This window comes from Talpa occidentalis, unplaced genomic scaffold (assembly GCF_014898055.3).
Source record: "Talpa occidentalis isolate TD23 unplaced genomic scaffold, MPIMG_talOcc4v2.1 talOcc4.12, whole genome shotgun sequence".
Taxonomy (NCBI): domain Eukaryota; kingdom Metazoa; phylum Chordata; class Mammalia; order Eulipotyphla; family Talpidae; genus Talpa; species Talpa occidentalis.
In genome coordinates, this window is record NW_023601212.1 from 86,258,525 (window position 1) to 86,271,251 (window position 12,727).

The 12,727-nt window shown below is 44.6% G+C and overlaps 1 protein-coding gene across 3 annotated transcripts; it reads left to right on the forward strand.

The window, feature by feature from the left end:
- Positions 1-2,243: 2,243 nt before the first annotated feature.
- On the forward strand, positions 2,244-11,665 carry TMEM219 (transmembrane protein 219). 3 transcript variants are annotated; one of them, XM_054693747.1, is made up of 6 exons: positions 2,244-2,249; positions 3,268-3,469; positions 3,556-3,745; positions 8,855-9,084; positions 10,423-10,592; positions 11,567-11,665. In XM_054693747.1, the coding sequence occupies exons 2-5, from the start codon at positions 3,305-3,307 to the stop codon at positions 10,558-10,560; spliced, it is 723 nt and encodes a 240-aa protein (XP_054549722.1). In that variant the 5' UTR covers positions 2,244-2,249; positions 3,268-3,304; the 3' UTR covers positions 10,561-10,592; positions 11,567-11,665. The 3 variants fall into 3 exon arrangements, with proteins under 3 accessions (XP_054549722.1, XP_037363174.1, XP_037363175.1); XM_037507277.2 differs by lacking the exon at positions 2,244-2,249 and adding an exon at positions 2,274-2,442; XM_037507278.2 differs by lacking the exon at positions 2,244-2,249 and adding an exon at positions 2,274-2,442 and having other exon boundaries at positions 3,271-3,469.
- Positions 11,666-12,727: the final 1,062 nt, after the last annotated feature.

The window sequence follows — 12,727 nt, forward strand, 5'->3', positions numbered from 1 at the left end:
AGTCGCTGTGCATAGCTTCTTAGTGCTGTGTCTCAACCCCTTGCACCACCAGGGAGGCCCTGTATATAAATATCTTTGAGAGCCTGCTATCAATTCTTTGTGGGTGTATACTCAACAGTGGAATGCTGGATAACATAATTCTATTTTTATTTTTCCAAAGAGTTATTTCTTTGCTTTTCCTAGTGGCTCTACATCTTACATTCCCATGCATGGTGCACAAGGGTTCCAATTTCTCTACAATTTTGGCAACACTTGTTCTTTTCTCTTTTTTATTAGTAGTCATTCTAATAGGTGTAAGGTAGTGTTTAATTGTGGTTTTGACTTGCATTTCCTACAGATCAGTGATATTGAGCAACTTTCATGTGTTGTTATCATGTATCTTCTTCAGAGAAGGATCCTTCATCCTTTGTGCATTTTAATCTTTGCCCATTTTTATCGAGTTGCATTTTGTTGTTGAGTTGTAGGAGTTCCTTTGTATCCCTTGTATATTCTAGATATTAACTCCTTACAGATACATGATTGCAAATTTTCCTCCCTTTCCACAGGTTGTCTTTTCATTCTATTGTGTCCTTTGATGCACAGAAGTTTAAAATTTTGATGTAGTCCAATTTATAAACTTCTTTTTCTTTTGTTGCCTGTGCTTTGGTGTCACAGCCAAGAAAATGTCATGAAGTTCCCCTCGATCTTTTATTCTAAGAATTTTATAGTTTCAGCTTTTACATTTAGTTATTTGATGCATTTTGGATTAACTGTGTAGATGGTATAAGAGGTTTAAGCTTCATTCTTTTGCTGTGGTTATTCTATTTTCCCAACACCATTTGTTGAAGAAATTACCCCCTCCTCATAGTCCTGGAACCCTACGAATATCATTTAGCCACATATGAGGGTTTTTTTGCCACCAACTTTTGAGGGGGAGGCGGGGAAGGGAGCTATAGAAATGACATGGTCTGTGCCAAGGCAGTCCCGTTAGAATTGAACACTCTGTCCTGCGTGTACACGTACTTGTCCAGCGCTGGTTGTGTGCTCAGGGTGTTAGGGGGAAAGGCAGTCCCAAAGCAAATTCCATACAGGCTTTGTGGACTCCACCCCCACCCCAGGTCAAAGCCAAAGACACTGGGAACTCCAAATCCCATCACCACCAAAGGGAAGGTGGCTGGGACCTGAGGGTGGGGTTAAGCAGCCAGGTGGATACAAAGGCAGACACGTGGGCTTTGGGGAGCCCCCATTTTGGCTCTCTGCCAGCTCCCAGCGTCAGGCCAGCTCTGAGAATGGCTAGCTCAGCCGCGAGCTGCCGAGGGCCCCAAAATGGAGAGCGCCCCCAAAGCCCACGTGTCTGCCTTTTGTATCCACCTGGCTGCTTAACCCCACCCTCAGGTCCCAGCCCCTTCCCTTTGGTGGTGATGGGATTGGAGTTCCCAGTGTCTTTGCTTTGACCTGGGGTGGGGGTGGAGTCCACAAAGCCTGTATGGAATTTGCTTTGGGACTGCCTTTTCCCCCTAACAAGGGGACACTCGGCAGTGTCTTTCCCCTTTGCCTCTAAAGCTTCCCATCCAACCAGCGCGGTAGACAGGATGATCCTCTTTAGTAGAGGAGTAAACACAGACCCCAGAAGAGCACAGACCCCAGAAGGAACAGAGTGAGGATTTGAACCCGGAATCCTGGCTCCATGTGTGTTGCAGATAAGATGGACCTCGGTGTTCTCATCTCCAAAACGTGAACAGACTAAAGTGAGACGGCCTAGGATCCCATAGGATAAGAAGCCGCTAAAAGTGAGGAGGCTAACCCGGCCCAACCTTCCACCCGCGACACCAGTACCCATGCCTGGAGCCACACCCCAGGGCGGACCCAAAGCCCAAACCCGGAATCCAGGCGCGGCCGGGCTGTACCATTGGCGCGGGGGGAGGACATGAAACAGAAAAATGTCTGCGATGAGATTGTCGTTGAAATGCCCTCGTAGTCTCTCCACAGGGAAATGGTACACTTCTCACTCCTCTGGCATTAGTTTCTTTGTCCCTCTCCCTTTTACTCCCCTCCAGAGGAGTTATTTCTTCCCCCCTGCCCCCCTTCATTGAATTGCCTCTTGGTACCCGCACCCCCAGCTCGCGGCGGCGAGGCGGCCGCCCAGGTGGGCACTGCGCATGCGAGTCCCCGCCGCGGGGGTGAGGATGGGTGGGGGGAGCAGGGACTCCGCCCCTTCGCGGCCCCACCCGTGACGTCGCGGGGGGCGCCGGCCTCCGCCGGCCCCAGCGGTGAGAGCTAGCGGCGGGCGGACCCGACGCAGCCAGACCGGGAAGGGATGCGGGTGTGGAGTTCCTGCTGGAGGGGCTTTGTGGGGGAGGGGAGGCCCAAATGCTGCACCAGCCGCTGACCCTCAGGCTCTGCCCTTCCCCTTCCTGCTTTTTCTCCCTTTCCAGATGTGCCGGGACGGGAAGCAGGGCAGGGGTGAGCATTGTGACACCTGCATTTCCAGGGAGCCTTTCTTCTCCCTCTATCTCCTATGTTTATCTCGCCTTCCAGGTGTTCCTTTTCATCAGGGGTCGCTCCTCGCATTGGAAAGAGCACTCCACCTGGAAACCGAAGACGGGTTTCAGACCTGGGCCCTACTACTCCTTTAACAAAGTCCCCAAACCTCAGTTTTCCCCAGTATTTTTGCCTTGCCGTACCTAGGTCTGAGGGTCCGTATGACACAGAGAAATAGGAAGGAAGTGGGCATTTGTCGAAATCCTGCCTAGTCAAATACAGTGCCAGCTGCTTTAGCGTCCATGATTATCTTCAATTAAGTGGTTTTCTTAGAATCCCAATTTCACAGAGTCTTAAGCTAACAAATAGATCATTTTCTCACATAACCTTTGAATGGCAGAGGGGGATACAGAGTGAACAGTTTAGCTACAAAGGGAAATTCTTCCTTTTGAAAGAACTGTTCTTGGTCGGAACTGTTCTTCAGCCAAAACTAGCCCAGAAACTGCTTCCTGAATTTCTTTGCCCCATGAATTCTTTTTTTGGGTTCCTTTTTCCAGCTCAGTGTTTTCTGCTCTGCTTCCTCTTTGATTACTTCAGAAATGAAATGCAGCAAACATTTATTGAGGGGTGCAGAGAAATGAACACTTGGCGTCCTGTATGCAAGTCTTCTTGTCCTGGTTGTGCCATTAACCAGCTATGTGGCCTTGGGCAAGTCCCTGTCTTCTGGGTGCTTTAGCTTCCCTTTGAATAAAATGGGTAAGTGCCTTCTGACTGGCTCTTGTTCACTTCTCCCTTCCTGTTCTTCAGCAGGCTCTCTCTGGAGGCCCAGACCCCTCTGCTCCCCATGGGCAGCTGCCAGGCTGGGCACAACCTGCATCTCTGTCTGGCCCATCACCCACCTCTGGTGTGTGCCACTTTGATCCTGCTCCTTCTTGGCCTTTCTGGCCTGGGCCTTGGCAGCTTCCTCCTTACCCACAGGACTGGTCTGCGCAGCCCTGACGTTCCTCAGGTAAGTACCCTCCTGCTTATTCTTCCCATTTGGGCTGCTCTTGCTGCTAATCTCTCACCTTTCTCCCACCTTCCTTTTGCACACAGGACTGGATCTCCTTCTTGAGATCTTTTGGCCAGTTGACCCTGTGCCCCTTAAATGAGACTGTCACAGGGAAGTGGCATGGGTCTCACGTCGTGGGCTTACTGACCACCTTGAACTTTGGAGACAGTCCATACAGAAACAAGACCCGGACATTTCAAGCCACAGTCCTGGGTAGTCAGATGGGATTAAAAGGTGAGATTAGGGAAGACTGTTGGTTGGGCATCAGAACACTCAGAGCTGGGCCCGACCTCTGACCTCACCAACTTGGTGACTTGGGCACATCTCTGGGTCTTAGTTACTTTCGCTGTGATACGGACTAGATTCACTTGGTGAAGATATTGCCCACATTGTGGGTTCTCAATAAATGTTTTCTCTTTCCTCTTCCAGCTCTGAGATTCTTTGATTCTGCCATTGGAATTATTATGAGATGGTCTAGAAAGAGCCTAATGTTCTTTCTCATCCCTAATCATCCCTACAGCCTTTTCCTCTTTGAGGCATCTTTTTTTTTTTCCCTCAGGGATGTCAGAGAAACATGTTTTGTTCAGTTAAATTAGTGTCATGAGTGCCTGCTATGTGCTTTGCACAGCTCTATGTGTCATAAGAGGGTACTGAAAAAATTAGACATCACCCATTCTTAAATTGCTTAGAGTCTTCTGGGAAAATGACAAGTGAGAGAGCGAGTTAGTGGGTGTCATTAATTCCTGCATGAGAATTTGGCCTCAGATTCCTTATCTAAAAAATGGAGAGATGAAGTAGGAGGAGAGAAATGTACGATTCTCTTGACTTCTGAGTTTCTTTCCAACACTACCATTCTTAAGATTCTCCTGTAAATTGTATTTGTTTGTGTGTGTAGTGGTGGTGGTGGGGTAGGTCCTGTATGTCCAGGTGTACATGTATGTGTTATGAGAATGAGAATAAAGGAATGTGTCTGATATATACAGACTTGAGACCATTTTTCCTATTGTTATTGATCCATGATTCACATACCATAAAATCACCCATTTAAGATGTGAAATTAACACATTATTGTGATTATTAATGGACTTTTGTATATTCACAAAAGTGTATAACCATCACTATAATCAATTTTAAAACATTTTCATGACCCCAAAAAGAAATCCTGTACCCATTAGCAGTCACTCTTTTTCTACCTAATCGCCCAGTTCTAGACAACCACTCTCCATCTCTGTTGATTTGCCTGTTTCATACAACATGTTTTTTTTTTGTGACTGGCCTTTCCACTTAGCAGAGTGTTTTCAAGTTCATCCATACACCAATGTGTCATTTTTATTGCTGAATAGCATTCATTGTGTAAATATTTATCTTTATCTTGTCATCAGTGGACTGACATTTGGATTGTTTCCGTTGGCTATTATGATTGATACTGCTATGAACACTTCCGTACAAGTTTTTGCACATATTTTCATTTCTCTTGGTGTATATACCTAGGAGTAGAATTGCTGAATCTATATGGTAACTATGTTTAATCTTTTGAGGAACTTCCATATTCTTTTCCAAAGTGGGGGCATCATTTTATATTCCTACTAGCAGAGTGTGAGAGTTCCAGTTTCTATACATCCTCACCAACATTTGCTAGATGTTTTTCTGATTACAGCAATCGTAGTAAGTGTGAAGTACTATCTCACTGTGGTTCTGATGGCTAGTGAGTATTTTGTGTGTGTGTGTACTTATTGTCCATTGTATATCTTCTTTGAAGAAATATAAATGCAGAGTCTTTGCCCATTTTTAAAATTGGGTAATTTGCCTTTTAATTATTGAGTTGTGAGGGTTGTTTATATTTTCTCAGCAAAATTCTCTTATCTAATGTGTGATTTGCAAGTATTTCCTCCTATTCTCTGGGCTGTCTTTTCACTTTGTTGATGGTGTTCTTTGAATTACAAAATTTTTAGTTTGGGTGAAGTCCATTTTATCTGCTTTTTCTTCTGTTACTTGTGCTTTTAGTATCATATCTATGAAGACTTGCCTAAACCAATGTTGGTAAGATTTTTTCCTCTATTTGCCCCTAGGAATTTTATAGTTTTAGCTCTTACGTTTAGTTCTATAATCCATTTTGAGTTAGTTTTTCTGTATGGTGTATCAGGTCCAACTTTATTCTTTTGCAGGTGGCTATTCATTTGCCTCAGTACATTTTGTTGAAAAACTTGCTTTTTCCCCGTTGAATAAGTCTGACATCCTTATTGAAGTTCAATTGACAATTAGATGTATGGATTTATTTACAAACTGTCAGTTCTAGTCCATTAATCTATATGTCTAATCTTATGCCAGTACCACATTGTTTTGATTACTATAACTTGTAGTAAGTTCAGAAATCAGAAAATGTGAATCCTCCAGCTTTGTTCCTCTTTTTAAAAAATATTTTAGCTATTCTAGAACTTTTGAATTTCCATATGAAATTTAGGATTAGCTCATCCATTTCTGCTTCTACAAAGACGCCCTATTCTTCTTACAATGGTTACAGAGAAATAACATCAAAACAAAATCACTTATGATTGCATCATCTAAACAGTAATTTTTGAAAGCCTCCTAGGTATCAAGCATGGGGAATACAGAGATCTGCAAAACATGGGCAGTCGTAGCCTAAAAATGCTTGCAATCTAGCAAAGCTGCACATGTGAACAGAAGTAAATGCTTTTCAGCATGTTAAGTAGAACATGTTTAGAGTGGCCCTACTCAGAAGTCTGTTGAACAGAGTTGATAAAGACAGGAATTTCCAAGGATACAGTACTTAAATTGAGTGTTGAGGGGAGGAGACAGAAGGAGTGCTTGAACTGAGTGCTTGAACTGAGACAGAAGGAGGAGCATATGCAAAGGAATGCAGAGGAGAACCATGACAGCATTCATGGGTCCACTGGTGCAAGGTAAGGAGTGGCAAATGAGTGACAGATGCCTCTGAAGAAGCAGATAGAATCCCATGGAGAACCTATGTGCCAAGCCAACGACTTGGGCAAACTCAAAAGATTTTCATCGGGAAAGTAGTAGGATTTTTGTTGTTGCTCTTTTCAAAAGATGACACTATGTCATCTTTTCCAGCTGACTGCCTGGAAGGAATGTATCCAGTGGCAGGAAGACTACTTAAGAGTTGGGTAATAAAGAGATGAGATAAAACTGAGCTAAGACAGTGATGTGAAAGGAGGTGACTGATTTGAGAGAGACATTAGAAGTGTGGGATTGACAGTGCTTGGTGGTTGATTCAATATGGGGAACCTAGAAGAAATGGGAAAACTTCACACAAAATTTAAGGTGTATATTTCTCTATTGTAATTATGAAGTGTATTTTGGTTTGTCATTCTCTTTTTTTACTTAGACCATTATGTTTTTCCATATTAGTGTGTGGTCTGAACATTTTTATTTGGATATAATGGATGTAAATCAATCCATTAAGTGATGAGACATCACTTACTAGTGCTTTCTGTTGTAAACATCTCTATCATGTCCTATTTTTTGGTATATTTAATAAAATCACAGTGAACAGCTGCAAATACTTTGCATTTTTCTTTTGAATCCTTTCCTTAGAATTAATTTCTGCAAGTGGTATTACTGAGTCAAAGGGTATGGACATTTTTTTCAATATACATACAAAGGTAAAAAATCCTCCTTCCCTTCCAGTTTGGTGGGCATCCTCTCATTTCCCATTTGACACATTAAGTCAAATTGTCTTCTAAAAACTGTCACCAGTTGAGATACCTATTTTCCCACCTCTTCCAAAACTCTTGCTATTATCAGACTTTTAAATTTTTACCAATTTAATAGACAAAGGAATTACCTGATAGTTTTAATTTACTTTGTCTTTATTGCAGGTGAGGGGGAACATCTTCTTATAGGTTTATTGACCATACTCATGTCTCCTGTGAATTTTCTGTTCTGATCCTTTGCTCTTTTCTCTTATTTATCTTCTTGATTTTAGAAGATCTTAATACATTGTGGATCGAAAACCTTTTTTGACTATTAACTATATTATGGGTATTTTCAACCAATCTGTGACTTTTTTTTAACTTACCCTTCATTGTATAAAAGTCTTTAATTTTTTTTAAGATTTATTTTATTTATTTATGCACACAAGAGCTGGGGTGTGGGCCAGGAGAGGGGGCCAGCCTACCCAGGATTCACCAGAGACAGAGTGGGGAACAGAACAGGCAGATTGTCTGAAATACATTGCTGAGGGGAGCAGTAAGCGAGATAGGAGAGGTCTGCTGCGCCATGTGGGTTAGATCCCTGGCCAGGGATCGAACTCATGCTTCATACCGACAGCTTCATACTGCTGATACTTAACCCCTTGCATCACCAGGGAGGTCCTGAAACCTTTAATTCTTTTGAGGCTAAGATGATTGCTTTTGTCCTTTAAATAAGCCTTTAGGTTACGTGTCTTTTTTAGGAAGGCATTCTCCACTTTAAAATTGAAAAATATTCTTTATTTTCTCTGATTTTTTGTTCTGTGTCATTTTAGTTTGTTTGTGTAGTTCTTTAATACATCGCGATTTTATTTTATAGTTGGGATAGGAGTCTAACTTTTTTTCCCCAAATGGAAATTGTCGCACAGCCACTGACTGAATATACTCTCTATTTCCCAGTAATTTGAAATGAAGTGTGAACTTTAAATTGATCTTGGTATCTAGTGAAAACTGTTATCTTAAAAAGGATGATCTAGTTCATAGAAACTGACATCAGCAATGTGTACCTACCCTAGTTTTACTGCAACCTTTTGAGTATTGGTATGATTGTTTTATTGATTGTAAGCCAATTTAACTTTGTTTATATTAATTCATAGCTATTTTGTTTCTCAATGAAAATGATGTTATATAGAGCATTTTATTGAGTAAAATCAATGACAAAACACTTGGCACTGTAGGAAGCCTTAGGAATGAACTGAAGTTTGAAATGATGACTCCCACCTCCCACCCACTTTATTTTCTTTTTTTTTTTTTAAACTTTTTTTTTTTTTTAATTTATTTTTATATATAGAGGCATGTTATTTATTTATTTGTTTGTTTGTTTATACAAGCACTGGGTACAGTCAGAAGCGCAGGAGGGTGAGAGAATTCACCAGAGCCAGAGCGGGGAGCAGAGCAGGCAGAAGGACCGAAATACACTGCTAAGGGGAGCAGCGGGCGGCAGGAGAGGTCTGCACGCCATGTGGGACCCTCCTCCGGTGGCCGGGAGCAGCCGGGGATCGAACCAGCGCCGCAGAGGCCGCGCGTAGCTTCGCAACCCAGCGCTCAACCACTGCGCCACCGGGGAGGCCCCACCCACTTTATTTTCTTCCATCTCTTCTCCCTCTCATAGGGTCTTATGCTAAAGAGGTGGTCCTCATTACAGCCAGAGTGACCTCAGAAAGGACTCCAGGAACCTGCCTATATTTTAGTGCTGCTCCAGGAATCCTGCCCTCCAGCCAGCCACCCATATCCTGCTCAGAGGAGGGAGCAGGAAATGCCACCTTGAGCCCTAGGATGACTACAGAGTGTGTCCCGGTCTGGAGCCACGAAGGCCTTGTGCTCACCAAGCTTCTCACCTCGGTAAAAGCTTCATGTCATCATGTTTTCATAGACTACCATCCTGAATGCTGGGTCTTGAGGGCTTCTAGAAGCAATTTCACCTAGTAGAAAAAGCACAGGCTTTATAATCCTGCCTGGGATGCTCTATGACCTTGAGCAAGCATCTGAGCTTCTCTGAATCTCAATTTCCTCATCTGTAAATTGGAAAACATGATACGATCTCCTAATTCAACAAACAAGAGTAAATGAGAACGCATGTAAAGTGCCCAGTACAATGCTTGGTACATAATGGAGATTTGATAAATGACAGCTATTACTATTAATTGTTGTCTTTAAATACAATAAAACATGATCTCTACCTCACAGGAATTGAGAAGCTGTAATAAGAGCCAGAATGAGCTAATTGCTATCATAGAGATGTGAGCAGAGTGTTAAACAAATACAAAATAAGGAGCAATTAACCCTAACTTGAACATTTATGGAGAGTGCTTCACAGAGAAGGTGGCATTTAAGAAAGGGAATTGTGTACAGTCGTTTATATAGTACAAAGTGCTTTCAGGTTCATTATCTCATTTGATCTTAAAATAGTCTTTTTGATGTAGCTATTATCCCATTTTACAGATGAGGAAACAGACTTAAAGAGAGGGAGTGAATTGCCCAAGGCCACACAACTGGTTAAGTGGCAGAGGCAGCACTGCAGCCTACCCAGGCTTAGTCTGTCCTGTCAGTATGGTCCCTGGTGGATGAGAAAGAAATGGGCAAAATGCAGCAGAGGGGATTCAGAGAGGAGAGATGGCTTAGAGATTGAAGTGTTCAACCTTCCAGTGTGTTCCATGATGAGGGCTTAGGAGTCACCTAGGTGAAGAGGTCAGAGAGATGCATGGGCCCAATCACAAGGCACCAGGATGACATGTTAAGATGCTACAACTTGACACTGAAGGCCATGTGGGCACTGGTACTGGGTGGAGGAGACTGGCTAAATGGAAGAGGGAGACAGGAGGCTGCTGCAGATTCTTCCTTCACATTTAAAAAGACCTTAGTGAGGAGCATGACCTGGGAACTTGGACTCAGAGAAGATCCTGGTTTCCAGACCTGGCCCTGCTTAGATAATGGGGACTTTCCCTCTCAATGGGGATACAATGCAATGACTGGACAAGAAAGCACTGGAGACATTGAGACAAATGTTAACTTGTATGGAAATAACCTCTTTCTTTCGGTTGGTCCATGAAGGAGAACCTTCTCCCTCAGAGAGATTCCTCTCTATAGCCCTTGGGCTGTGGGGAATGTGTCTTCCCAAGAGAAGATTCTCTCTTATCCCTCCCTACATCATTTCTACTCCTTCCCTGTACCCGTCCCTAGGAGGAGCTGGCTCTGTGTGGCTCCAGGCTGCTGGTCTTGGGCTCCTTCCTGCTTCTCTTTTGTGGCCTTCTCTGCTGTCTCACTGCTGTGTGCTTCCACCCACGCCGAGAATCCCATTGGTCTAGAACCCGACTCTGAGGGCACTTGCTGAGTTTCCATATTGTTCTCAGGTAAGGTTTTTTGCCCCAGCACTGTGGGAGTAGGGGCTGGGGTGGCAATTGTAACTGAGGTAGAGTCATTTCTAAACAGTGTGGCTTGATTTTACTTTTTGTATAGGTGGAATATTTTAAAAAGATTGGACTCATACATATTATTTTGTGGCTGACTTATTTCAGTTAGCATTTTGATTTTAAGAGTTATCCATAGCCGTAGTTTACATCTAAGCTTTTGGGCCACAGTGGTGAGTTAAGAGGGTTAAAATTTGATAGTACATCTTGGATGTGAATCATGTGTCTTGATTTTGTACTGAAATTAGTAAAATTTATCTTGAGCAGCTCAAAAGAATGTAATTGACGGTACCTACTTTCTAAGCATGTACTATGTGTCTTGGCACCTCATTATGTGCACCTTCTCTTTTCCATTAACCATCACTGCACTTAGAAAAAGTTGGTTCTAACAGGATTGTTGGAGGGACACAGCCTCATAAAGGTAGTAGTAGGTAGGGAACATATTGGCTAATTAGTTTGTGTGTCAACTCATTAGGGGAAAAATTTTCTTTAAATGTGTCACCCTCTCAGCTGGGCCTCAATAATTTGATCCACATATTGTCCATCCAGCTCTTAAACTGCTTTCAGCCTCAGCTGTGTGCCCTATGACAAATTGGAAGAAGTTGGAGAAGCCCAGGGCCAGGGGATGGGCTCTGGCCAGAGGAACTGGATAGTCAAGATCACCTTTGCTCAGGGCTAGATTGACTGCTGCAGTCACCTGCTTGGTCAGTCTTTCTTAGCTCTAAGTAGACTAGGAAGGGAAGACTTTCAGGTCTTCAGCATATCCTGGGGTCCAGAGGTCATGCTCACAGGGATGGGTGCCTGTACCTAGCTCTAGTTCTCACTTCCTGGGCTGCTTCCTCAATTTCTACAGCCATGCCAGAGCTCCCACCAGGGTTCTTTGACCTGCCTTGATTTTTAAAATTTTCTCTCTCCAGGTGTGAATCAACTTGTTGGACCTTGGTTCTGCATTGGAAGAGATGTTACAAAAAATGGAAAGCTGTAATGTGGGGGGAAATAAAAGGCTTTTTTGTCCACTGTTTCCCAGGGTGTTATTGGGGGTTGGATTGAGATAGGAATTTCAGGGTTGACAGGTTTAGGATGTGTGGGGGAAATTTTCCTTGTTGACTCTAGTTTGGGATACAGGTTGGCTAAGGGCATAGGTTACTTCAACTCTTGTGACTGTTTTGAAAAACCCGCTTTTGGTCTCAGCTCTGTCACTTTGTTTTGTTTTCTTCTTTGAAATAAAATTGATAATTATAGCTAATTGGGAAAGGTGGCTGTGGCCATGGGAATGCTTTGACATAAATGCATTGTGACCTTGGTCAGGTCATACAAATCTCCAGAGCCCCTCGGTTTCCTGAAGGGATTTGACAGGTTGACTTTTCCCAGCAAAGATTCCTCGAGCGTGGGAGCCATGTCTGGGCTGGAAGGCGACTCATCAGTGCAGACCATTTTCCCGCCTTTTCCGCGCGGAGCAACAGCCTTCCCTTACCCCTCCCAACCTCTACCCTGCACGCAGGCGCAGATCGCGGCTGCTCCTCTCCTTCCACCCGCGCCCCCTCAAAGCTTCCCCTAGCAACAAGCTCGGGCTCGGGCCAAGGCGGGGCGAGCGCATGCGCCGCAGTCCTCTCAACCACCAGTTGTCGGACAGCGCGCTGGCTCCTCCCGCTCCAAGCCTAGCCCTTCTCCGGGTCTCCTCCCACCTAGGGTCCGCGTGGCGCGGCGCGCGCGCACTCTGGCTCGGCGGTTGCCCATCTTCCCGGTCCCGGCAGCGGGAGAGGGGCGGGGCTGCTTCCCTTCGGCCCCGCCCCCTTTGGCCAGCTTCCTTACCGCGCCTGCGCGCTCCCGCCCGGTCTCCATCTTGGAATTGGGAGGAAGAGGGAGAGGGAGACCGGGACGAGACCAGGGCTGTGGTGCGGAGAGGCTGAGACTGAGAAGAGGAGAGGGAGAGAGGGCGCGGGACCACCTTTCACTACAGTCTTTCAGCTGCCCTCAGGAGAGAGAAGGGGAGAGGGAGGAGGCCGGGGCGGGAGTGGGGGCTGTCACCCTCGGACCCCGGCGTGAAGGAGCCGTGCGGCCGGACGTCCTCGGGTGGG

Bases quoted from the DNA above. Each gene is read 5' to 3' on its own strand.
- TMEM219 (XM_054693747.1), top strand. From the start codon at position 3,305: ATGGGCAGCTGCCAGGCTGGGCACAACCTGCATCTCTGTCTGGCCCAT. The intron at 3,470-3,555 runs GTAAGTACCCTC...TTTTGCACACAG, and splicing joins GCAGCCCTGACGTTCCTCAG to GACTGGATCTCCTTCTTGAG. The intron at 3,746-8,854 runs GTGAGATTAGGG...TCCCTCTCATAG, and splicing joins TAGTCAGATGGGATTAAAAG to GGTCTTATGCTAAAGAGGTG.